The sequence below is a fragment of the Lithobates pipiens genome, unplaced genomic scaffold (assembly GCF_037356315.1).
Source record: "Lithobates pipiens isolate NorthernLeopardFrog02 unplaced genomic scaffold, aLitPip1_a1.2 Scaffold_3, whole genome shotgun sequence".
NCBI classification, from domain to species: Eukaryota; Metazoa; Chordata; class Amphibia; order Anura; family Ranidae; genus Lithobates; species Lithobates pipiens.
In genome coordinates this window covers 52,736,171-52,764,169 of record NW_027507790.1, presented here as the reverse complement: position 1 = coordinate 52,764,169, position 27,999 = coordinate 52,736,171, and the positions used below count along the sequence as shown (strand labels likewise).

General features: G+C 43.1%; 1 protein-coding gene across 1 annotated transcript; it reads right to left on the bottom strand.

Moving 5' to 3' along the window:
- Positions 1 to 14: 14 nt before the first annotated feature.
- Positions 15 to 27,110, bottom strand: LOC143940396 (catechol O-methyltransferase-like). Its single transcript, XM_077461691.1, has 5 exons — positions 26,971 to 27,110; positions 16,683 to 16,855; positions 10,676 to 10,869; positions 3,901 to 4,032; positions 15 to 2,186 (listed from the first exon to the last, which is right to left on the bottom strand). The coding sequence occupies exons 2-5, from the start codon at positions 16,843 to 16,845 to the stop codon at positions 2,007 to 2,009; spliced, it is 669 nt and encodes a 222-aa protein (XP_077317817.1). The 5' UTR covers positions 16,846 to 16,855; positions 26,971 to 27,110; the 3' UTR covers positions 15 to 2,006.
- Positions 27,111 to 27,999: the final 889 nt, after the last annotated feature.

The window sequence follows — 27,999 nt, the reverse complement described above, 5'->3', positions numbered from 1 at the left end:
TACAACAGCAAATATTTAAGGTTCAGACTTTAATTGCATAACTAGTCAACATGTTCATCATTTATTCTGAACTGTAATGAGATCAGATATAGTTAGAGTTGGCCATATACATATTGATATAATGGGAGAAGAATTCATGATTTTTTTTTTTTTTGAACTGTTAATTCAGTAGCTTTCACTAAACGGGCAATCCGATCAATGAACAATCATTTATCAGAGTAATGTTATTCTTTGTGTTAAACATTTTACTTGTGTAAAAGAGCATTTGAAACCATCAAATCAAGAGATGTTTTACGTATATGGTCGGTGTTCTGTCAGAATTGGTAACCCGTCAGATTAGGAAGTGACGGTCAGTCAGCTGTGCATGTGTTCCACCGCTACCAGGTTTGCTCATCTGACAGAACACCTGCAGTCAGAAGAAGGCAACTACATCCACCTATGTCTTGAATTTCACAGTAATTTTAGCAATACAGTTAGCATATATAAATATAGTATATTGACTGATCTGATTCTGTTTGCATGTTTAATTTTGAAAGCTTAAAGGTTTAGTGCTGAGCAGTGCAGGGTGTACCAACATGGCCTCTGCCACCTTCCTTTAAGAAATATACAAACAGAAAAAAAACAGCGCCAACCTAAGTGCAGTATAATAAAACACAGGTATTTATTCACAAGGTAATTCCACCTTCTTACTACTGGTGTCCATCTTCTTTCAAAACGTAACATCCAAACAGCATCACACATGTCAACATGTGTACCATAGGGTGAGTACATTGAAAACTGGCTACAAGGGTGAGTTCAGAGGGTGGTGATAAATGGGGAGTGCTCGGAATGGTCAAGGGTGGGTAGTGGGATCCCCTAGGGTTCTGTGCTGGGACCAATCCTATTTAATTTGTTCATAAACGACCTGGAGGATGGAGTAAACGGTTCAATCTCTGTATTTGCAGACGATGCTAAGCAGGGCAATAACTTCTCTGCAGGATTTGGAAACCTTGAAAAAGATCTGAACAAATAAACGGGGTGGGCAACTACATGCTAATGAGGTTCAATGTAGAAAATTGTAAAATAATGCTTTTGGGTGGCAGGAACATGAATGCAATCTATACCCTGGGGGGGGGGGGGTGTTTCGGGAGTAGAACCTCTGGGGAAATCTAAGATGGAAAAGAACCTGGCGATCCTAGTAGATGATAGGCTCAGAAATGGCATGCAATGGCAAGCTTCTGCTAACTAAACAAACAGAATATTGGCATGCATTTAAAAAGGGATCAACTTCAGAGATTAAACGATAATTCTCCTACTCTAAAATGTCTGCTGCCGTCTTCTTCTGACTGCAGATGTTTTGTCGGATTAGCAAACCTGGTAGTGGTGGACGAATACGCAGCTGACGGAATGTCTCTTCGATTACCTAATCTGACGGGTCACTGGCATTACTAAATGTCCACTGCTCTTAAAGCATACCTAAACCCAAAAATAAAAGTGTAATATATTGCACCACTTCTTTTTTAACTTGCTAAAAAGAAAAAAAAAAAAAAAAAAAAAAAACGACCTGTTGCTCTTGCCAGCAATGCAGATCCCTTGTTACTTCCTGGGAGGTGAAAAGCACACGCATCCTTATCTATCTTGTTTAAACTATCAGTTTTATCAATTCACCATTTAATGAAGGTAAACTTTGAAGTCCAGCATGTGTGACAACAATGGAATTTCCATAGATACAATGGAGTGTAGACACAAAGAAACAGTGTTTATTTTCTCAGGATCACCAAATGATCATACAGAAAAACCAAGTCCAAAAAAAAATGTAGACACCACATCTAAGGGTCGATAATCTGCAATATATTCAATTCTTTTTTAGGGTTTAGGTATGCTTTCAGGCCTTTGCATTGTGTTTGGCCTAGAATTATAAGATATTTGTGCAAACCTTTCTTTAAAATTGTTTGTACTATCAGATGACATCTGTCAGAGTATTTAGGATGCTTTTTGTTAACAGGTTCCTGTTGCGTGGATGACCACTACCCCTTAAACACAGCCTTTTCCAGCGCATCTGGCTTGTCAGAGTATTCGATGTGAGATGGGTAGTTTGTACAGTCATAGCGACCACTTGTCCTTACATATTCCAGGAAATCTGGAGCACCAGGATACACAATGTTGTCTGCTAATAGCACCGATCCTTTCTTGAGTAGCCCGCAATCCTGCATGTAATGAAGAAGACAGTTAACCAGCTAGAGTGGCTGCAAACATTCCAGGTTTTAATTATGCACCATCAATGAAAAAGAAGGTGAATCTAACAACACTGAAAATTGCTCACACAGGCAAGCCTTTATGTTAACATTTTAATGAAAAATTGACCTGTGGCACACACAGTAGCTTGCTAAGGCCTATTGTGTACATGTGAGCTATGCTGCATCAAATAGACCTTCAGAAACTTGGCTTGAGTGGCTGTACTCTGAGCCCATCACTTACAGACGGTTAAAGTAAATAACATTGATTATCTTGTTACAATGGCATCTGAACGTGGGTGGGATTTATTAGACCGCAAGTGAACATGTTGTCCCTAAAGTTATGTTGAAAGCAGGGAAAAAAATGGGCAAATGTAGTAATTTGCATGATTTTGACAAGTGTAAAAATGTAATGGCAAGACGACTAGGACAGAGAAACTCCAAAATTGCAGCTCTTGTGGGATGTTCCCAGTCGGTCGTAGTCAGGACCTACCAAAGGTGGTCCAAGGAACGCAAACTGGCAACAGGGTCATGGGCGGCCAGGGCTCATTGATGCACATACACTGAACCATGTTCCTGCAAAATCCTTTGGGCCCCATTTACACCTTAGCATATAAGAATCATGTGATTCTGTGTGCGAGTCTAGATCACGCTAAAATTGCAACAAAACGTGCATCATGTGTTTTGGTTCCATTAATTCCTAATGGCACCCTATATGTGGTTTGCAGGTGCGCAATGCTCTCAAAAGGTTCCGAAGCATGCATTTGTCGTGCGTAGAGCATCCCATTCAAGTGAATGGGCTTGCCTGATGCCCTACCTGCAATGCAGCAACAGCACTCAAACAAGTTGGAGATTGTAATGTCATCAGCCCGCCTCTCTGACTCTGCCAATCAGAGGAAGATCTGTATTCATTGATAGAATACATGAATGCCTATAAAATGGCTGAGTGCCCCTCAGCCAGACTATTTTGTCAATCTTGATCAAGTGTACTATGAAGGATTGATGCTGCTTTAAAGGCAAACTGTGTACACTGTACACACCAATAATTTAATTTTAGGTTACTGTTTATGCACATTGTAGTTTAATTGAAAAAAAAAAAAAACTCTTCATAATGGATAAACACTATTCTTATGTATCCCCATTTTATAACATTTTAAGTGACACATGCATCATACTTGTTAAGTGATTCCTCCAAAAGGTGCCGAATGAGCAAAAGTGGTTCAGTATAACAGGATTTTAGTTCACTCATGCCAGATGCAATGCTTTATAGCATAGCTGAATGTCTGGGAGTCAGTTGGTGTAAAGCCATGGTAGGAATAGCACAAGAACACACTCAGGTTCCATGGTACTGTATACACCTGACTTTTGGGGCCACGTTTAAAGGTCAGATCTTTTTTTTTTTTCACCACAATCTTCTCTAATGATGAATCTTAGAATTTATATCTGGAACTTCCAATTAAACACTAAGCCCTCCTTTTGAAAGCAGGCACATGTTGACCCCTAAACTTTGACAGTGAGGGAATGTTTATTGCTCTCAGCCTCCTAATGTCATCCTGGAAGAACAACTAGTCCATGATTAGGCAGCATTCTATTAAGAACAGTATTTGGGCTATGTATCCCAGTGCAGCTTAAATTTCATCAAATGTTTTCCAAGATAATTCTTCTGCAGTGGTCTTAAGATACTTACTTCAAGTAATTTGGTGTCAGCAGTGTATCGCTCCTTAAAATGATCAATAAATACAAAGTCAACATTCTCCACACCATAATCAGTTCTCAGCCCTGGAATGATTTGTTCTGTGAAGCCTTGTATTATCTTGATCTGGAGACATGAAATGCAGTGTTATAGAATGTTATTTCATATTGACACAGTTACAGAAAAATGACAGCGGCACATTGTATACACAATAGTAAATGTAGATGACATGAGCAACTGATTCCTGTGACAACGCATGGAGTTTACTTGACTGTATAAAATATAGTGGAGTTGAAAGGCAGGCAAAGATACATTTACTACTACAGTTTACTAGTATTGGAGTGCATTTACTAAAGCAGAGGTCTCCAAACTTTTCACTTCAAGGGGCACATTACATATTTTACACATATTCACATAAAAATAATTTGCAAAGAAATCTAAAGCAGTAGAATAGAATAAAATTTGACAGGGTATTATGCTGTTTATGTGCATTAGAATTAATTTGTGTATTTTGCTAATTTTCTAGAAAAAAAATACTGCTTTTAACGTGTGTGAAAATGTAAAATTTGTCTTGACTGCAAATGGTTAAAGAGGAAGTAAAGTCTTCCTGTTTAATTGTACTTACAGGTAAGCCTATAGTAAGGCTTACCTGTCGGTACAGTAAATATCTCCTAAACTTGCACCGTTTAGGAGATCTTTACTATATACGCAGCCGCCAATGTCATCAGTGTATGCGCACTGAAGGAACGGTCCGCTCGTGCTGTTTCGTCAGGACCTTTGCCGTGACCAGTGGCGCCCATGCGCGGAAGCGACGTCATTGCCGCTCCGGCCACTCACCACACCGGAGCCTGCGGACCCGGAAGTAACAATGGTAGAGATGTCAGCCGTGTGAGCGGAGTGCGGGCGGCACTGTAGAGCATCGTTCTAAGGTAAGTATTTCATAATGAGCTGGTATGTGATGCATACCAGCTCATTATCCCTTTATCTTGCAGGTTCTTTTTTTTATTTTGGAAGGTTTACAACCTCTTTAAGAGGTATTGTGGAATAGGGCATATGCAGCTGTAACAAGGGGGTGTGGAATAAGGAATGTACAGCATGGCATATAAAATATGAGGCATAATGGCATAGGAAATGTACATTGTGTAAAGAATGAGGGGGTGTCGAACAGCAAATGTAGAGCATACAGAAAGAGGAGGTACAGAACATGGAATGTACAGTATATATATATATATATATATGTACAGTACAATAAGCTGTTGCAGAAAAGGGAACGTACATCAGAATTTTTAAAAGTGGAGAATAATTGCCAAGCACCCTAAAGAAAATGCTTGCTTAGACTGGTCCCATCCATCAGGGAGTGGATGGTGAGGGAAAGGTGGTTAGGGGAGTCAGAACACTAAGGATAAGATGAGAAGGGTGGATCACCTCTTATTCTGCAAGTTCTACTGGGCTGCTGGACCCCCTCCAGCTTTCTATTAGTGTGAGATTCACACGAGATTTAACAGCTTACCAGATCACTTTTGTCAAGCTGGCAGAGGATGGCTTTCATTACTTTGTTTCTCTTACACACTCTTCAATAGAAGACATCTATCATATCTGTCAGAGGAATTCTTGCCGCTTTTGTACTTATAAATAACAGCGCAATGGGTATACTGTCAATATTATGTTCAGTCCCATGCTGGTGGAGAACTGAATAGGGTCAGATGGCAAACGGCACCCCCATTCCACTTAACACTGTACTTGGAAAAGCTGACCGTCCTGCCCTCTCTTGTCCCTCCCCTTCCCTAGCTTCATTGATGACGACAACAGTGCAGTTTACGCTGCCACCAATAAAGCTGGGGAAAAGAGGGGTCATAATTACTAGGGATGGGCGAACGGTTTGGCCCGAACTTTGGTTGTTTGGATGTTCTGCAGAACACTGAACAATATGCGGTGTTCAGGGCATATTTGAAAGCCGCTGGAACACCATTAAAGTCTATGGGACATTAACATGAAAAATTAAGTGTTCATTTTAAAGGCTTATATGCAAGTTAATGTCATAAAAAAAGTTTGGGGACCTGGGTCCTGCCCCAGGAGACATGTATCAATGCAAAAAAAAGTTTTAAAACTGCAGTTTTTTTGGAAGCAGTGATTTTTAATAATGCTTAAAGTGAAACAATAAAAGTGAAATATTCCTTTAAATTTTGTACCTGGGGGTGTCTATAGTATACCTGTAAAGTGGAGCATTTTTCCCTTGTTTAGAACAGTCCCTGCACAAAACTAAATTTCGAAAGGAAAAAGTCATTTAAAAATACTCGCGGCTATAATGAATTGTCATTGGCAATACAGATAAAAGTCATTGAAAAAAACTTTTTTTTTTTTTCAAATGGCGTAGGGGTCTCCCTCAAGATCCATACCAGACCCTTCAGGTCTGGTATGGATTTAAAGGGGAACCCCATGCCAAAAAAAAAATGGTGTGGGGTCTCTTCAAAAACCCATACCAGACCCTTATCCGAGCACGCAACCTGGCAGGCCGCAGGAAAAGAGGGGGGATGAGAGAGAGAGAACCAAAAAAAAAACCTGCACCAATGAGAGAGAGAGAACCAAAAAAAAAACCTGCACCAATTTTTTTTTTTTAAATGGCATAGAGGTCCCCTTCAAAATCCATACCAGACCCTTATCCGAGCACGCAACCTGGCAGGCTGCAGGAAAAGAGGGGGGATGAGAGAGCGCCCCCCCTGAACTGTACCTGGCTGCATGCCCTCAACATAGGGAGGGTGCTTAGGGCCTCATCCCCACAGCCCTTGCCCGGTGGTTGTGGGGGCCTGCGGGCAGGGGGAGCTTATTGGATTCTGGAAGACCTTTAACAAGAGGACCCCCAGATCCCGCCCTCCCCTGTGGACTGGTATGAGGGGGGCGCTCTCTCGTTCCCTCTCCTTTTCCTGCGGCCTGCCAGGTTGAGTGCTCGGATAAGGGTCTGGTATGGATTTTTGGGGAGACACCCACACCATTTTTTTTCTTTTGGCACGGAGTTCCCCTTAAAATCCATACCAGACTTGAAGGGTCTGGTATGGATTTTGAGGGGGACCCTTAAGCCATTTAAAAAAAAATGGTGCAGGGTTCCCCTTAATATCCATACCAGACCTGAAGGGCCTGGTATGGAATTTGGGGGGATCCTCCACGCAATTTTATTTTATTTTTTTTATTTTGGTTCGGGTTCCTCTTAATACTTATACCAGACCCAACGGGCCTGTTAATGTACTGGGGGGATCCCATGCCAGTTTTTTCAATGACTTTTATATGTATTGCCGGGACCGACAATTCATTATAGCCGCGAGTACTTTTAAAATACTTTTTTCCTTTGGAAATGTCATTTTGTGCAGGGACTGTTCTAAACACGGGAAAAATGTTCCACTTTACAGGCATACTAAAGACATCCCCCAGGTATGAAATTTAAAGGAATATTTCACTTTAAGCATTATTAAAATCACTGCTCCTGCAATAACGGCCGTTTTTAAAACTTTTTTTGCATTGATACATGTCCCCTGGCGCAGGACCCTGGTCCCCAAACACTTTTTATTACAAAAACTTGCATACGAGCCATTAAAATGATCACTTTTGATCATTTATGTTCATGTGTTCTGCCAATTTCTTGCTTGTTCAATATGTTCTAGTGTGAAACAAACCGGGGGTGTTTGGCCCATCCCTAATAATTACATTAATTCCAATGAAGCAGGGGGAAGAGCATATTTACAAAGTATAGTTGTAACCCACCTTCCCCCAGCTTCATTAATGGCAGTGCTAAAATCTCCCCACTAAATCCCCCACTGCCCCCCAGCATAGAGTCATTGATGGCCACTAAACTGGCAGTACCTCAAGGTTAGACTGCGCGAGTGCACTCTTTCCTTCTCAACACCGACTAGTTCTGTTGTCAGAGCTGGCATTTGCCCTGCACTTCCCTCACTGACAGGGAGGAGCAGGTTAGGGGAGGTGCAACATTAAGACTGGGTTCACATCTAAGCTGCATGCGGATCTCAACAGGAGTTTGGTGTGTCTCCTTTCACCATTTTGGGTCTGATTTTGGCCTGAACATTGCGCTGAATTCAGACCTAAAACAGTCCAAAAGATGCACAGGGCTCTTGGAGCTTCTGCGGAGATGTCTGAACTGGCTCTGTAGAGAGCTGGTCAAAATCTCCTGCTATGTGAATTAGATGCAAGGAAACCTGCATCCAATTCACATAGGCTCCTTTCACACTGACCGACTCCAAAGTTGTTTGATTTTCAGTGCAGCTTTGGAGTCTGATTTTGATCTGACTTTTACACTCTCTGGCATTGAAGTTGTTTCAAAGTCGGATCAAAATAGTGCAGGAAGCTTTCCTAAAAAGTCTTGACTTCTGTAGTGTAAATTGGATTGGCTCTCTAAGAGATGCATGGCATTTTACATGGCCTGCAACTTGGGATCTCACAAGTCGGATCCTACGTCACACAAGTAAGGGAACGGCAAATGGACACTAAAGGGGACCCATCCTTAAGCCTCTCGGCAGGGAATTGTGTGATGACAGACTGTTGCCCTAAAATCCGACCGTTAGTACGCTCCAGACAATTGTTGTCCAACTTTCCACTAACAAATGTTGGATGGCAGGCTAGTAAATTTTCAGTGGACAACGGTCTGTTGTCAGATTTTCCCATCATCTGTACACAAGTCCGTCACACAAAAGTTGAAAGTACAAATACGCATGCTTGGAATCGATGCTCACCAAACACGACGTTAGCAGAAGGGGCCCAAATGGTGGTGCTCAAGAGCTGAAATTCCTTGTAGTACGTCACTACATTTGTGTTTGTTGGCCAAGAGCTGTGTACCAATTGTATGCAAGACAAGTTCCTGGCAAACCCCCTTCAAACAAAAGTCTGATATTTTGAAGGCCAACAATCTGATCGTGTGTATGAGGCACTAGCTGGGCCTAATAGCGAATATATGGGTAGCTATGGTATTCGTTTTTGCCACTGGTTGCAAATATGGCTTGTGTAAAGATTTTCTTAAATTATCCAGTCATATGAAAAGGCAAATCTCTATTTCTTTATTTGCACAAAACTGGTAAACTGAAATGAATGTGCACACAGTTTACTGTGCAAACTAATAAATCAGTCTTGGCATATGGAGCACATTTAGAAACAAAATACCAATTCCTACACTTGCACTTATATGTATATGCACACACAAAATTAATTCTGTAATGGCCTTCTGTGCCTACCACATCCCATTATACAGCAGGATCAATGGTTTATGGAAGGCAAAATATTCAGGATCAAAAACACAACCTATACATAAAGAGTTGTGCAATTTCTCGTTCATGTCATTGTCCGCTAAACCCTGAGTAACAGGACAAGCACTTTCACAAATGAAGGTCGGTGTGACTATGTAAACTACAATACTGCTGTATTATTATACGAAGACATTTCAAAACACAGAAACACCTCAATTATTAAAAATGCATATTCCTATTCCATATATTATTTCACTAGTACGAACTTTGAAAGTTTTAGGAGTTTCCAAAACCCTGTGGAGTTCACACTAGTTCAAAATAAGTTGAATTCAGGGTGTCAGGAATAATAAAATGGCCAAAAGAAAACCCTTTCAAAAGAATAGTGTAAATTATTGTCTTTCTGCAACTTGTGCTGCTTCATATAAGAGGAACTGTCTGCTGAAATCTTCTACAGAAGCCATCATTTCTTGGGAGTGCCAGTCTCCTGGTACCCTGCTGCACTCACCAGTTCTTCTTGTCAACTTCCAAGTCACACCTGTGTTTAAGTGAAGATTGGCAGTTGGAACCGATAAGTGCAGAAGGTTTCAACAAAAAATCCATCTTGAATGGAGTGGCCTTTAGTGGCATAGGTAGCAGCAAAGATATTTCCTTTTTGTAAAATATTTGAAGTTGTTTTAAAACTCCTAACAGGGTCACTTTTAATTCAGCCAAGAGAGAAGGGCATCTTCATGCATCAGATGTGCAGACAGCCAATTTAAATTGGTTCTGAAGGCAAAAGTTTTTTTTTTTAACCTTAAAGCATTCTCTGCATTAAGTAAATAAAACCTTTCCATGCCAGTTCCCCATAGGCCCCCTCTTAAAGACTTACCTGAGTCTGATCTTGACCCAGCGCTGTGCCCATCTCTAGCAGCGCTGCTATTTACTCCCCTCTCTCAAAGGAGGATCAGTAGCAGTTGGAACCATTGGTTCCGGCTGCTGTCAATGGAACCTGTAAGCAAAGGGTGGGTGCGGTGCCAAGCCATGCTGGATGTGTCAATGGACGCACACAGCTCAGCTTGGGAGCAAGCCCACAGGTGTGCCCCTATAGCAAAAGGCTTGACTGATTTCAATCCAGCACTGTGCCCATCTGTAGCAACACTGCTCTTAATAACAGGCTTGGGTGCCCATCTGTAGCAACACTGCTCTTAATAAGAGGCTTGGGGGCACACTCCGAAGAGTAGGAGCCTAGAGGGCTGGTGGGAGCCACAGCAGAGCAGGTTTGGGGCCACTCTATGCAATATCATTGCACAAAGCAGGTTTTTTATTTTATTTGAAAAATACCTTTAGTCGCTTTTACTAAGTGAGATCTAAGAATCCTGAGAAATGCAAGTAATTCTAAGGTTGTATACCTCTTTGGCATCTACCAAATGTTTTAGCAGTTTTTGAGTCATCTAATGCTGTCAATACATTTCTTAATCTGATCAAGTTTTTTATATATATATATATATATATATATATATATATATAGTGTGTATGTGTATATATACCTTATCCTTGAGTCCAGCAAATTCAATCATCTCCCTGGCCACAGCAGCATAAACTGCTTCCTTCTCAATGGTGATTAGGCAAGCATTAGGCTTTAGTATCTGGGCTATGCGAAGTGCAGAATATCCACAGTATGTGCCCAGCTCCAGAACCAGGGATGGGTCAGTTTCTTTGACTACATTATCCAGAATTAGACCTGTTACACAAAAAATCAATATAAATGTTGAGACACATTTAACACAAAAATAGTTAGTTGAGAAACTAAGATGTGAAGTATAAAAAAAGTTAGTATGTAGTAACTTAAGCTAGATGAATGAACAGATTTACATGTGTAGCTGGGTATCATATTGTGCCCATGCCTACCTTATTTTTTTTTTATGAAACGCAGAACACAATTTGAAGCCTCTAAAGTGCTCTGTGTGTTCCCACAAGTCAGAGAACAGTCCCAGATAATAGGCTAGTCCTATCACGTCATGTCAAAAATCACAGGACAGATTTCCTCTTCCTGGCATTTATTCTCAAGCATTAGTTCTCTTCTCTTAAGACAATAATAATATAAGTCCACTATGTGTATAAGTATATGATATAAGTGATAATTTCAGTTTCCTGACGATTTTACACAGGTAATAACCTATTATTTCCTAGAATAGACTGACATTTTTCTTGAGAATGACATTTTATTTTGCCCATCTCTGAACACACAAATGGCACTACCAGAAAATGGGTTTTAGCTATGCAAATACGAATGTTTCTATGATAACTGAATATTGTTTAGCAGCTACTATGACAGTTTTTTAGATAAACTTTGGAGCTTTTCAGTCATATAATAAATAAAATAAAACCAGTCATTTTAAACAGTATTAGCCATTTGTAATATTAAAAGCTAGAGCAGATGTTTCACAGATCAGAATATGTTGGATTTAGAAAGTTTTATATGTATTGTCCTGACAAGCTGAAAACCATCTTCATCTCCCTGTTTGTAAGGCTGGGTTCACACCTATGCAATCTGGATGCAGGTTTTTCTTACATCCAATTTGCATAGCAGGAGATTGTGACCGGCTCTCTATGGAGCTGGTTCACACATCTCTGCAGCGGCTACGGTGTGAATTCCACAAGAGCATTGTGCGTCCTTTGGTCTGCATTCAGCCCAAAATTTGGGCTTAAATCAGACCTGAAACGGTGAATGGAGACACACTGGACTCCTGCTGTGAGACGCATGCGGCTTAGATGTGAACGCAGCCTCAAACACGTGTTGCATTATAATAAAACTCGGTTCTGCATTGGATATTCTACTTTTTCTTGCTCTCTTGTAAACATACCCATCTTAACCACTTTCAGACCGGACCATTTTGCTGGTCAATGACCAGAGGTCTTTTTACAATTTGGCACTGCGCTGCTTTAACTGGTAATTGCGCGGTCATGCAATGTTGTACCCAAACAAAATTTGCGTCCTTTTTTTCCCACAAATAGAGCTTTCTTTAAAAGGTATTTGACTGACTCTGCGATTTTTATTTTTTGCGATATAAACGTAAAAAGACCGCAAATTTTGAAAATAAATGATATTTTCTACATTTTGTTATTAGAAAAATCCAATAAACTCAATTTTAGTCATACATTTAGGCCAAAATGTATTCAGCCACATGTCTTTGGTAAAAAAAAAAGTCAATAACTGTATATTTATTGGTTTGCGCAAAAGTTGTCACATCTACAAACTAAGGTACGTTTTCTGGAATTTACGCAGCTTTTAGTTTGACTGCCTATCTCATTTCTTGAGGTGCTAAAATGGCAGGGCAGTACAAAACCCCCCCAAATGACCCCATTTTGGAAAGTAGACCCCCTAAGGAAATTGATAAGTGGCATGTTGAGCCCATTGAATATTTTATTTTTTTGCCTCAAGCGATTGAATAATGACAAAAAAAAAATTATTATTTTTTTTTTACACAAAGTTGTCACTAAATGATATATTGCTCACACATGCCATGGTTATATGTGGAATTGTACCCCAAAATACATTATGCTGCTTCTCCTGAGTACGGGGATACCACATGTGGTCGACTTTTTGGAAGCCTAGCCGCGTACGGGGCCCCGAAAACCAAGCACCGCCTTCAGGATTTCTAAGGGCATACATTTGTAATTTCACTCCTCACTACCTATCACAGTTTTGAAGGCCATAAAATGCCAAGATGGCACAAAACACCCACAAATGACCCCATTTTAGAAAGTAGACACCCCAAGCTATTTGCTGAGAGGCATGTTGAGTCCATGGAATATTTTATATTTTGCCACAAGTTGCGGGAAAATGACAAACTTTTTTTTTTTTTTTCACAAAGTTGTCACTAAATGATATATTGCTCACACATGCCATGGGCATATGTGAAATGACACCCCAAAATAAATTCTGCTGCTTCTCCTGAGTACGGGGATACCACATGTGTGGGATTTTTTGGGAGCCTAGCCGCGTACGGGGCCCCGAAAACCAAGCACTGCCTTCAGGATTTCTAAGGGTGTAAATTTTTGATTTTACTCCTCACTACCTATCGCAGTTTTGAAGGCCATAAAATGCCAAGATGGCACAAACCCCCCCCCCCCCAAATGACCCCATTTTGGAAAGTAGACACCCCTAAATTTAGGGGTACACTAGTGAGACTCACAGGTAAAAAAGCACCTAGGCTGTCAGCGACTGTATCAAAACGCTACAAAAAAACTGTTAGCGATCGCAGGGATCAGGCCTGACTCTGCGAACGCTGCAGTTATGTGTGCTGTGTTTTGTAAGTGACAGTGATCGATCGATACTGCACTTGGGTGGGCTGGTCTGGGCTTGGCGGAGGGGCTAAACGCAGGTGCTAGCAGGTATCTGGGCTGATCCCGCTAACAATGCGTTTTGGGAAACCTAAACTGCTGGTGACGCTAATATAGATCTGATCAGATACTATATTACTAAGGGAGGTGTATGCTTTGTGCGTGGATGTTAGCGGTACTGGCACTAACCTGACGCTGCCTGGGGCGACGCAGACCTTATCTGACCCTCAAACTTATATCACCCGCCGGGTGATCAGGGGGTTAAACCTTTAATAGGTAATAAATGGCGGGTGCCCTGAAACGATAAAAAAATAACTAACCAACCAGCGTCACCTGTAACAGTTATATGGTGATCACTGGTGAAAGGGTTAACTAGGGGGCAATCAGGGGGCTTTATGCGGTAGTATATGGGGGTCCCTGGCGCTATAAAAAGCTGCGGCGAACCTAAATACCTACCTGCCTAACTAGCGTCACCTGTGACACTAATACAGCGATCAGAAAAACTATCGCTTATTAGGCTGGGTTCACACTGGAGCGATGCGAGAACGCCACGAATCTGCGGCGGGTTCCCGCATCACACTGCCCTATGCGAACTACTGGGAGTGTCAGTGAATCGGGCCCCCCGCCCGCGGGGAAGGCAGGGACGTACAGGTACGCCCATATGCCTGCCCGTGCCATTCTGTCGACGTACATCATCGTGCGGCGGTCGGCAACTGGTTAAAGGAGAAGTATTTTGCTATTTTGGTTGTACTTTTCCTATGAATCACAAGAGTGCACTTCTTTCTGCACTCCTGTGACCCTTATTCAGCTGACAGCAGGCTAAAACCTCTGTTGGCTGACATCACTGAGCCGGTCCAGGCTCTGGAAAGACTTTAACAGTTGGAATCCACCCAGATGCCTGGACCAGCAGCTGGCTCAGCTGAGTGCTGGAGGGGCAGAGCAGTGAGCGGGTCGCTTAGTGCTCAGACTTAAAAGAGGTGGGGGAAAGATGCAGCATTGATCCTACGCGAGTATGAATATTTTTTTTTATTTTTTTTTTAGCATTCCTGAACTTCCCTTTTAGCAACATATGCTTTTTAAAGCTATACAACTTTTTATCATTTGCTATATTGCAGAACTGCAATATTATTTATACATTTATAATAATATTCACACCTGAGTGGTTTTAGGTGTGTGGGGAGGTACAGCATGGCGGCAGTAAACATTCAGAGTCCAGTTGCAGAAACTGAACTGTATTGAAATTGGAATTCAACAAATCAGAACTAGCCCTGTGGGTTAACAACCCGACCGGGCGCACTCACAGAATGTTCATCAATGGGTTGAGCAGTGGGTCCCAGGTGTACTGACAGCTTCTGTCTCAAGGGACGGAATGTGGCCTTGCCAATCCAAACCCAATTGTGGAGGCTTCCAAGAAGGAGGGCGTGTCCCTGCTCTACCTGTACTTCTAGAATCTCTCCCTGCCGCTAAGCCAAAACCAGAGCACACACAAACACCCTAGTGTAAAATAATCTATTAATTGGGAAAAGTTAAAATTCTATCCAATACACTCACATGAACCAAGATTTAACAGGCTTATCACAATGTCCCTCACTGCCTCTGGAGGGTATATCCAATGGTCTGGTCCAAGTAAACAGCTCAGGTGTACGGGGGCCACTGCGCATGAGCTCAGCCAAGCTGGTGTTCTTCCGAGAAAGTTCCCACCGGTGGATAATGACCCCCCCCCCCCCCTGCACTGTGCAGGCGCATCGCTTGCGCAGTACGAACCACAACGGAGCCGACAAAAATAGCCGAAGCTGGAGACCTGTGAGTCAGCTGTACATGGTGCCTGTGTGCCAACGCTTATGTAAAAAAAAGTTTGTAACAGGGCTGCTCGCCATGCTTTGGGCACAGCCTCGCTTCGCTCTGCATATTTATATTCTAACTTTATGTCCATTTGGATGGTAGCGCTTGAACCTGGACTCAGGGCAGAATGTAGTGCACAGGCGCGGTGTAGAGCTGATGATCAGCTGTTCATCTTCAGAGACTTTCGGTGACTCCATAGTTGTTCATATAGCGCATGCGCAGTACAGGGGGGTCTTTATCTGCCGGGGGAACTTTCTCTGCAAGACACTGGCACCAGGCAAGGACACGGACAACGGTGTCAGAAGTGGGGGGGGTAGAGGGGGAGGAGCAAGGTGACGTGGTTTCTATGATGATGATGCGTTTCAGAGGCCTGCTTTATTTCCCTTGGTTGGACTTGAGATAAGCCACGCCTCTAAAACACATCATCATAGCAACCACATCCCCCTCCTTGCCCCCTGCTTCTGAAACTGTTTCGCATGTCCATGCCTGGCTCCGGCTTGGCTGGGCACTTGCGCAGTGCCCCCTGTACTCCAGGTTGTCTGCTGGCTGTTTCACTGGGAGTGATTGTGCAGCTTGTCTATCCCTGTCACAGATTGCAGGGATCCATCTTTGGGTTCCTACTGGGATGTTTTTAAAGTCCCTAACACCTGGGAGAGGAACATTGTGATAAGCATGTAACCATCTTAGTTCATGTGAATGTATTGGATGGCATTTTAACTGTGCCCACTTAAAGTGGAAATAAACCCTTCTATCGTTTTCAGTCAAGGAAGCCGCCATCTTGACCTCTAATAATTCTTCAACTGCCATAATGCTGCACATGTGATCAGTTATGACAACAGCCATTGGATGGTTTGAAAGTTTGGTTGAGAGCACAACCAATGTGAACGTTAGCATTTCCGGCGTGCCGGGAATGTAAGTGGTTTTTGAAACTGGGTTTACTCCCACTTTAATAAATTACACATGGGTTAACTGTCCCTGTGCTATGCACACATGAAATGCATGCCAATTCGAGAGAGCCAGAGTTTTAAATAGACTCTGCCTGACCTCAGATGGCCAAAGTGACATTGGACGCCAGAATCCAATCAGATGCTGCTTCTCTGTGACCGAGGGGATCATAAAGGAATGAGGTTCCTAGACTTCCACCTGTATCACCGCTGTGGATGAGTGCCACCTGCAGTGGAGAAAACAGACTGCACCTGCCTACAGGTGCAGTGCATTCAAATAAAAGATGTACATAAAGTTCAATGGTAACTCATCTAAAACGCAAGGAAAACACACTACACAGAAGTGAACCAGCTCTACAGTTCATGCTGCTCTGAGTATATGCTTATAGAACATAACCTATAATGTCCTGTTGCATATTATTACCTTTTTCATCTCCCACATTCATGGCCCATTCCTTCTGGATGCAGTATTTATCAATATGATCCACCACACTTTGAGGGTCGCCTCTCACTGCATTCTGCTTCACAAACTCCAGGATCCTCTGTTCCTTCTCTCCAGCCATAGCTGTTACAGAGCTTCTATTCATTGACTTCGATCTGTCATATAAACAGATATAGCACTGAACACATTTAAGTTTCTGTTAAGGAAAATAAGTCAAGGCTGTGTACCAAATAAAATGTACCAGCAACAATGACAGATAAATCTCTATCCTACATGTCAAAATTAGAGAGTACAGGCCTACTGAATGCTGGTAAGAAGCCCTTCCTTCAAGACCTCTGATAACCCACAAACTCTCACTATTATACATCACATCTGTATACATATCGGCCCGACATACCTCCTACTCAGAGCTACAGCGCTGCAATCAGCAAAGCTCACTCATCTAGGCTTCAGTTTTAGGAGGTTAGCATTCCAAATTGTTTGGAAAATGGGCAGGTAAAAAATATAAATATATGGCTTAAGATAAATTTCAGCTTTAAAGTGGTTCTAAAGGCAGAAGGCTTTTTACCTTGATGCAAGGTAAAAAAATGTTCTGTATTTGGCTTTGCCCCCCCCCCCCCCTCCCCATACTTACCTGAGGCTCATGTTGATCCCACACTGTGCCCAAGAGCAGCAGAGCTGCTATCTCTTTCTCTCTCTCCCCATTGGCTCAGATGTAGCAGCGGGACTCCTGCTGCTGTCAATTACAGCCGCGGGGGGGGTGGGGCCGAGCTCCACTGTGTGGAACAAGGGACAAATAGAGTGCGGCTTAAGAGTGAGCTCATATGAGTGCCCCCATAGCAAGCGGGCATTCAATGGGGGAAGAGGTGTCAGGAGTGATGGTGGGGTCCCTGAGAAGTGGGTGGATCAGGTTGCTGTACAAAACCATTGTAACCATGTTTGTTATAAAAAAATTTTTTTTATATATATATATATATATATATATATATATATATATATATATATATATATATATATATATATATAAAATATTTTATAATTATTTTTGTTTTTCTTTCTTTATAATCCCTTTCAAGCACCAGGTATATTTAAAGACACCATGTATTCAAATTTTGAACTAATAATCATGAAATTAATTTAAACTGAGCCTGGGAAAGGAAAGGTGAGTAAAGCAATCACTGTACAATGCCTGCCATCAAACACTAAGGCCATGTTTACACTATTGTGTTATGAAAAACACTGAGTTGCGTTGTGGGGACATTCATTTTAAAAAGCACGCCAATACAGTTACAACACACCTGCACTGCAACACACTTGGAGATTTACTTCTCTAATGGTCCTTGTGACCATTGTCATCAGGACTGAATGTGATGGGAAAACAGAATATTCCTTGTTGTCAATGTAATTGGAAGAGGGGGAATCTTCCCATGGGAAACTTGTTCCAGGGACAACTGTCTGCAAAAAAAACTGTCTACAAAAAAGGACTGTCAACTAAATGTTAGGACAAAGGTGACCCTAGAACCAGTAAGTTAATGTTTATGAAAATCCACCAAAAAAAAAAAAATTGTACAGAGTTTAAAAGGTACCTTTAGAGACTTTTTACATAAAAATCATAAAGATATGAGTTTATTAACAAGCAGATTAAAATGTATATAAATTCAACATGGATCCAAAAATGCTGAATGGTTCTAATAATAAATGATTATTAGGTTTTCCCAGTCACCTGGAGTTAATTCTCACCCTGCTGCATGCTGGGACTTTCTGCCCCCCTTCTATTGGACCTGTGTCTGCACGGGATATTGCCCTGTCTTTATAGGCTGCTGCATTATTTAAACAAGCTAAAGGTTTACTCAACAAGCATGTACAATGTTTATTATCTTCCCAATAATATACAATGTAAACATTATCTTATCTCCCATCCTGTCTGTGAAACACGTCAAGGTGAAAACATGCTTTGAGACCCCTTTCACACCGAGGGCGTTTTGCAGGAGCTATAGCATTAGAAATAGCGCCTGCAATCCGCCCTCAAACTGCTGCTCCATTCATTCATCCATTCATTCCAGTGTGAAAGCCCGAGGGCCTTCACACTGGAGCGGTGCGCTGGCAGGACGTCAGGAAAAGTCCTGCCAGCAGCTTCTTTGGAGCGGTGAAGGAGTGGTGTGCTCCTCCACTGCTGCTCCCCATTGAAATCAATGGGGCAGCGCTGCATTACCACCGGCAAAACGCCGCTATTGCGGGCGGTTTTAACCCTTTCTCGGCGCTAGCAGGGGTAAAAGCGCAGCGCTATCGACCAAAATACCATGCAAATCCGACGGTAAAACGCAGCTAAAAATAGCAACATTTTACTGCCAACGCTCTGGGTGTGGCAGTGTGAAAGGGGTCTAACAGTTACGATCTGTTGTTTTATACATGATTAATATACTGTTAAAATATTTTGAAAATGTATTAGGTTGTTATTGGCATTTTGCATATTTCCTCTTTGTGAAAGGATATCTTCTTTAATGCCTGATTGATATCTATGATAAGAACCATGCAGCATTTTAGGATACATGTTAGATTCATATACGATTGCAAGAAAAAGTAGGTGAACCCATTTGGAATTAACCGTTCTTTTGCAATACAGTGGAACCTTGGATTATGAGCATAATCCGTTTCAAAAGAATGCTTGTAATCCAAAGCACTTGCATATTAAAGAGAGTTTCCCCATAGACGTCAATGGAAATGAAGATAATTTGTTCCGCATTGATTTCTATTACATGCAATACCGCATGTGGCCAGAGGTGGGGGTGCCGGAGAGCCTCGGAAAATACTCAGGGACAGCTCGGCCGAACTTGGAAAGCCTTGGAAAGGCTCAGGAACTGAGTATTTCTGAGTATTTCCAAACGGCTCTGAACTGTTCTGAGTGACCCCGGTGCCCCCGCACCTCTGGCCAAATGTGGTACTGCACCGCCCATTAGCTTGGCTTGAATTTCGCATGTTTTGCGAGACAACACGAGTCAGAATAAAAAAGAAAAAAGTTGCTCGTCTTTCAAAAAGCTTGTTAACCGCGTTACTCATAAACCAAGGTTCCACTGTAATTTATCATAAAATGTGATCTGATCCTCATCTAAGTTACAATAGACAAACACAATGTGCTTGAGTGGATAACACACAAACAATTCTGGTGTCTTTATTGAAAACGCCCACTAACCATTCACAGTGCTGGAGGAAAAAGTAAGGGAACCCTTGGAGTTAATAGCCGGTCAAACCTCCTTTGCCAGCAATGGCTTCAAGCAAACACTTGCAGTAGCTCTTGATCAGACCTGAAAAACGTTCAGGAGGAATTGTTGACCATTCCTCATTACAAAACTGCTTCAGCTCCGACGCATTTGCAGGATGTCTGGTGTGAATGTCTCTCTTGAGGTCATTCCACAGAATTCTATGAGCAGGGCCGTCTTCTCAAGGGGGCACACCTGGGCCTAGCCCAGGGGCCCCAGATGCACATGGGGCCCCATCAGGGCTGGTTAGATCTAGAGCACTGCTGCTCACACTGCTAGGGTGACATGGTGCACTGTGCACAGAGATTAACAGTAACTTTGTTAGAAGTGACACGGCGTGCACCTTCTGCCTGCAGTCCTCAGGTTGTCACCATGGCTTATTGCTGGTGTGCCCTGGTGTGCCCAGCCGGGAATCCTGGGAGTTTGTGGCTGGGAGCAGGTATAATGTCACTGTGCCATGCTGTGCCGTACCTGTTACTCATTATCTCACTTGCATAAAACCTGTCAGATAATGAAAGACACAGGAACAGGAGTGCACAGTGCAGTGTGAACAGGCCAGTGACTTTGCTCCTCCTCCTCATGATCCATCCTATCCCTGCTATGCCTGCCCTCATCAGCCCCTGCCCATACTTCACCCCCTGCTATGCACACACACAGCACTGTGAAAGGACTTTCTGTGTGTGAGTGCAGGACAGACTTCATATTGGAGTACACACACTACAGCAGGCATATAGTAGTATATCCTGGCTGGAGAATTGGTGAGTGTCTCTCAAACACCCCCCCCCCCCATTAATTGCAGATGGCCCTACCTCTGCCCTACTCTGAGTCTCTGATTGAGGCCTAGGGTTACATTCACATTGGCAATAAGGGACAGTGTGCATTGTAGTGGCAGTTCCTCCTGCGGCTGTCAGTGGGTACATGTGGCCACTGACCCTGTTCACTATAGTGACCACTGCTGCATGCACTTTGTCTGTGTTCAGCAACAATCACCACAGCTAATCAATCGCTAGCTGCGCAGGGAGTCATGATTAGGTTCAGCCACCAGTGACCTGTCATTATAGTGAACAGGGCTGGTGGCGGTGCGTCCATTAAGTGCTCCCGGGCGCCGCCCCCTCTATGTATAATGGATAGATTCATGCATTGCTGGTGCCGCCACCCCCTACTCGGTTATCCGGCCCCTTTTCAGATGCCGGGTGCCTGAATCGCATTGGCGAGGGTGTATTTTTAAAGCACCTGATTAGGCCCTGATCGGCTCTGATAGGCTTCAAAAAAGGTGAACTCGGAGCGCAAAGCATTGTGCTCGGAGTCCTCCCAGGTGTGTTAGAAAAGCAAATGAATATTCACATTTCTAACACTGAACTGCCTCCCCACCAATCAGGTAGCGTGGGTCTGATACCACTCCTATCAGGAGGAGGGGAGGAGACGCATGGAGGACACAGCTCATCGCTGCAAGGTCCCACAGCTCGCTGCTGTCACCCCCTGCCTGACCCGCCAACGAGATAGGGTAAGTGGTGGGAAGACAGCAAGTGGGCCACTGCTGCACCTACCTGCTGACAGCCGCTGAGAGCTGCAGGAGGAACTGCTGTTTCAATTTGTACCTGCCCCAATCACTGATGTGAACATAGCCTAATGTACACTATATGCAGTGACAGAAATTTTACTGCATTGTAAAACATGACTGTCACACCAGGAACACTCAGAAAACAACTGTTTCCTATGTGCCCCATTTACACTGAAATGCAGCATATGGCTGCTCTGCAGCATTCTGCAATAAAAGGCAGACGTGCTGCATTTTATCGCAGCACACATGCCACATCACATGGCAACGCAGCATGTCTAACTGCTGTACATTACTGTGAATGAAGTGTACATTTTTTACACTTCAAATAAAGTTTATACAAAAAAAGGGACCCATATGATGCGCTGAATTGCACACCACACTGCCCCCACAGTTGGCTATGCAGAGCTGCCAGATCATTCCAGCAACTTTGCATTATGTGTCAATATAGCCTGAAAAAGGCTGCCACTAGTCTGAAAAACAATTCACACATTGATTTCTTTTTAGAGACATTTGTCAGGCAGTGAGGAAGCAATATCAGCTCCTCACAACTTGTTTTAACTCCCAAAATGTTGAATCTCCACACCACAACCATGTGCATTGCACGCGGTTGCGGGGAAGTTTCAGCACGGCTCTATCAATTCTAATAAATAAATAATCTGATAACAAATCAAATGATTCTATCAACTATTTATACTTTAATTCTTGAGGTGCGAAAAGTTGGGACAGGCTTGTAGGGGGCCCCAGAGCAATACTTTGCCCAGGGGCCCATGATGCTGTTAAGATGGCCCTGAGTGTCTGTTGTAGTCTAAGGCCGCGTACACACGGGCGGACTGTTCGCCCAACTTTGTCCGTCAAACAGTTTCGGCAAACAGTCCGCTCAAAATTAGCATGGACGGACATGGCCACACACGACGAACGAACAGTTTGCTGAAACCGTGCGCGATGAAGTGAACGGCACGTACGACGGGACGAAAAATACGACGTCCTATACACTGCATTATAACTTTCGGCGTGTAAATCCTTTCTGAGCATGCGCGGAACTTAGTTTGACGAACAAGCCTACACACGGGCGGACTGTTCGCTCAAACAAGGTTTCAGCGGACAGTTTTACGGAATTTCCGAAAAACCTTGTTCGTCAAACTGTCCGCTGAAACTGTCCGCTGAAAGCCCACACACGAGCGGACTGTCCGCCCAAACACTGTTCAGCGGACAAAGTTGGGCGAACAGTCCGCCCGTGTGTACGCGGCCTAAATCAAATAGAATTGAGTGGCTGGTGATCCAGCACATACACGAGGCAGCCAATTGCATTTGGAGTTGACAAAAAGTATATACAATATATCTTTATATTTAAAAAAATGCTATATTTCAAGCTTTGCTAGACACTGCATTGATATAAATGTAGCATTGCAGGAGATCCCAACTGCTTTAGTCTGCTCACAGGGTCATGGCTTGGGACATACATGTAATTTAGGGTAATTGCTGCTGCTTAAAAATTATTCCTATTGGGGCCACTTTAGCTTCAATGTACTTGTTTTGATAAAAAAAAAAAAAAAAATCAAGAAAAAGCCAACAGCATACATTGAAAGGGAATGTAGGTTGGATGTAAAAAAGTCATAGATGATGTATAAATGTTTTTAAAGTTAGCGTTCCTTAGCTCAATAAATCATTAAAAGTGCATTGCAGCAGAGATTTTTTTGCAGAATGGAATTTTTATAAGCCGAATATCAGAGAATTCTTCTTGGTGTTATCAACTAATGTACTGCATTTTTTCTCCAGGTGAAATGTATGAACATATGAAAATACAATTATTTTTATAGAACTATTCCAGCCTATGTTGCCTTGCAATTTGTTGGCGAGAAGCAACTCACTTTAATCTCGATTCTGACAATGCCTGCAATGCATTTACTACAGAAAGAAATGAAAATAAATACTGTGGAAGAAGAATGTTGGGACAACATGCCAACAATAGATTTCAATTTTTCCACCATGTTTTTCTTCTCTTTGCCTTGTAAGTAAACCTGCACTTTGTCCACGTATGCACATGGTGGCTTCACAAACAGCACATTTTCATCATTTCAAGTGGTGGAATAGAGCAACAGAGAGGAAAGAAAAAAATAGCCAGTAAGCCAGTACTCATACTCCCCATCCTCCCAGGTGACAACGCTGATGCTTGCTTAGCCTAGCATCAATTCAAATTCACGATTTGGAACTTGTATGAGGCTTTCATTCTTCACTCCCTTCAATTAAAATGGCAGGGAAATGAAAAGCAGTACTGCAACTTGTGGGGTCGACTTTAAAGGTGAACCTGTTGCTTTGCACTGAATGGGCAAAACGCAGATTCACTTTAATGCATATAACAAATTCATTCTTGTGAGACAAAGTAAGAAAAGAAAAATAGTTGAGCACTTCTATATTAAACGTACTGACAAACGTATGTATATGGTAGCAATGCCCTGGAATTCAACAGTTCTAGACCATAGTCTATTGTGTTGTCACCCACGGACATCACCATGCCTTTTCATCACACTTCTTTCCTACTACACAACATCATCATTACACGATACAATCGATTGTTAATACCCCATTTACTAGATGCAGCCAAATCGGCAGATTAAATCCATTCAGGCCTGACTTTCTCAGGTAAACATGATCGGCACCATGGAAGAGCTTATCCACATTAGTCAGCATAACATGTCCCTCTACCCTCATATCTAGACCAGATGGCACCTTTAGCACCTGGCTAAACACCCCCCTCTTTTTCTGTGGTGGCTAATGCAGGCGCAATATTCATCCTATGCAGCATACAGCCATGGGTTGCAGACAGTGTTGACAGAGAAATCCCTCCTGCTGAACCATTGTATTCTCTGGGGGGGGGGGAGTCGTCCCCGCCTGGAGAAAAGTGATTATTGCTAGTGATAACCGCATGTACAATCTGCCAGGCTGGTTGTACCCAAGTTGATTTCTTCTTTCTTCTTCCGATGTTGACACGACACTCTCTCCCACTGTAATTCCGTGGACATGGTGTGCGGCGACTTATAAAGGCATAAGGGGCTGGGGTCACCGGGTGATGTCACCCGGTGAACCCCGCCCCTTATGATGTCACACTGTGAGAAGACGAAGAAGACGGCGACGATGATGAAGGGGAAAGCTGGGCCACAGCTAGCAAAAGAGAGGCAAAAGAGCAGCAGATAGTGGAGGAGCTTGGCAGAAGAACTGGAGAGTGGGAAAAGAACCGGAAAGCGCGGAGAAGTCGGAAGCAACCCCCGAAGTCGGAAGAAGACCCCCGGAGCTGCCTAATAAACTACATTAAAAACCTGTGTAGTGTGTTTTTTATTGACACTTTTTCCCGCAGGTGAATGGGTAGGGGTTCGATGTACCCCATACTCATTTACATAGGGTGCGGGCCTGGATCTAGGAGCCCCCTTATTAAAGCCCCCTGCCCGCAGACCCCGACAACCAACGGCCAGGGTTGTAGGGAAGAGGCCATTGTCCTCATCCCCCTTCTCCAAAGCATCCAGCCCCCATGTTGAGGGCATGCAGCCTGGTATGGCTCAGGAGGGGGGGCTTCACTCGTCCCCACCCCCTTTCCTGACTGGCTGGGCTGCATGCTCGGATAAGGGTCTGGTATAGATTTTGGGGGACCCCTACGCTGTTTTTTCAGTAGGGGGTTCCCCTTAAAATCCATACCAGACCTAAGGGCCTGGTATGCTCCTAGAGGGGCATTCCCCCTCGTGCTTGCTGCGATAGGAAAATATGTTTTTCCTATTGCAGCTAGCATGAGATGTACAGTACCCTGTCGCGGAGAACTAGTGCAATAGGATCGCGCTGGAAACATTCTCACGGGCAGGTGCTGTAGCTGCCTGCGTGTCGTATTTGGTCCGTCGGACCAGCATACAGACGAACGGGCTTCCCGACAGGAACTGGGTCCGGCGGGAAGATTTAAAATGTGTTTTATTTCTAGATCCGTTGGACTTTTGGGAAGAAAAAGTCAGACGGAGCCCACACACGATCGAATTGTCCAACGGATTCCAGTCTGACGGACCAAGTCTGACGGAAAGTCTGAGTTGGAGGAAACCACTTAGAATGAGCAACCTACGTTTACATTTCTTACCATAACAGAAACACTATTGTCAATTTCTGTGTACCTCTTTTATTTCCCAATTTTTCATTGAAGAATTTTAACAAGGTAATCAGAGTACGAACAAAGTTAGTCCCAAATTTGCAGATGTGTAGTTGAAATGTAAGTAATGGTTTGGTCCATGATGAAGTCCTGAGGAACTTTAACCCCCCACCCCTTTCATATTTCTTTCCCGCTTTACCTTATTCACTAGCAACAAACAACATACACCCTCAACAAATCCAGCAGTGTTCTGAAGGAATTCGCCCCTACACAAGTGGTCCTGTGCTACCATCTTCTTCTCAAAGGTCTCCTCTGATGGGAGAGAGTTACTAAAATTGATGCACATAGAATCGGGTGCAGCTGTGCATAGAAATCAGCTTCTAGTTTAATTTTTTAGCCAAAGCCTAATTGAACAAGCTGAAGTTAGATGCTAATCGGTCACTGTGCACCAGATGTACCAGATTCTGAGTGCACCAGGATTAGCAAATCTCCACAATAATGTCTGCACACTATTGCTTTATGGTTTCTTGTTCTACTTGAAAACTGTAAAAATTCAATAATAATGAATTGAAAACAAAAAAAATCAATGTCTGGTTGTAAGAGAGGAAGTAGGTAGGAGTGAAATAACATGAAGTGAAAGTGGATTCGAAGGGTGAAGTGAAAGTAAACTTTAAAAAAAAAATCTGCTAAAATAATAATAAAATAAGGAACATAGGGGGCTACAGTCTCAACCATGTTGTGCAGTACATCCAAATCAATCAGACACAATCCCTTCCATTGTCCATACTGACTTCATTAAGGTGCTTCACCTTCATTGTTTAAAGACCTGGCTGTACTGCACTAAATGGTGGATAAAAGTGAGGATACCGACACTGACTGGAAGAGGGGGCCCTATAACAAGAGGGGTGACTGATGTATGTGAACTGTTGGAACTGCCAAGAGGTTTGTACAAGTCAGTACTGCTGGAGACCATTTTCTATCCTGTAACATGCAGTGCTGGAATCTGTAACTGTTATACAGCAGTCATAAATTGATAGAAATGGTACAATAAAATTTGAAATCTTTGCTATAAAGGTGGCCGAAGTCCTTTGTGAGTGCTTACATTCTCCAGAGTCTATACGCTGTCTGGAATTTCCTGAAATGCAATCACACCTAAAGTTTCTATACATACATATCTAAACTATAGAAATACATGATTAGACACACATAGGTTCCAGGTCCAGTCACTGCAGAGCTGTGCTGTCCATGAGGACTACACCTGGGATATGGGAGCACTGAGCTAAACACTCACAGCCTGCATGGAGCAGTTATACTGTATATGAGTTCTCTCACCTTGTATTATCTCTATGTACTCTTCTCTGTAGTCAGAAAGGACTGGTTGCCCTATTGCACCACAAGTGTGCTATTTATCTTTTCCACAAAGCAGCCTACACTACGCATGACTAAGTAGAATGGGTGTGTAGTCCTGAGTACAGTGTTCTACCAGACAATGAGCAGGCTTGGACAGTGGTGGGAAGCTCATTGTGAACTGTGTGCTCCATTTCATTCACAAATCTTCCTCCTGACACTAATAAACAAGCCACTATATTACCTTCAAACCTGTAATACAGGGAGAGGATTTGTGCTGGGGTATTGGGGGGAGAAGAGGGTTTGTACTAGAAGATAGATTTAGTGAGTAGGTGAGGATTTGTGCTAGGAGGGGGAATTTGGGGAGTGGAAGAGGATATGTGCTGTGGGGGATTTGGAGGGGAAGAGTATTTGTATAAGAAGGGGCATGGGGGTTTGTGCTGAGAGAGGAAGAGGATTTATGCTGGGAGGGGGATGGGGGGAATTGTACTAAAAGGGGGAGATGATATGTGCTGGGAGTGTGAATTGGGGGACGGTTTAGATGGGAAGAGCATTTGTATTAGAAGGGGGATTTGGGGAGGTGGAGAGAATTTGTGCTGGAAGAGGATTTATAGTGGAGGGGGAGTTGGGATGGAGAAGATGTGTGATAGAAGAGGGGTGAGGATTTGTGCTGTAGGGGGAGACTGGAGAGTGGGAGGGGGGGGGGGTTGTACTAGGAGAGATTTGAGGGGTTGGAAGAGGGTTTGTGCTAGGAGGAAGAATTTGTGGGGGTTCTGTTGTTAGGGAAGAATTGTAGGTGGAAGAGTATGTGTGCTGAGAGGGTAGACGGGGGGTGGAGTTGGCGGGGTATTTGTGCCGCATGCTTGCACAAGCGAACACCGTTAAAGACTATGGGACATGAATGTGAAAAATCAAAAGTGCTAATTTTGAAGGCTTATATGCACTTTATTGCCATAAAAAGTGTTTGGGGACCCGGGTCCTGCCCCAGGGAACATGTATCAATGCAAAAAAAAG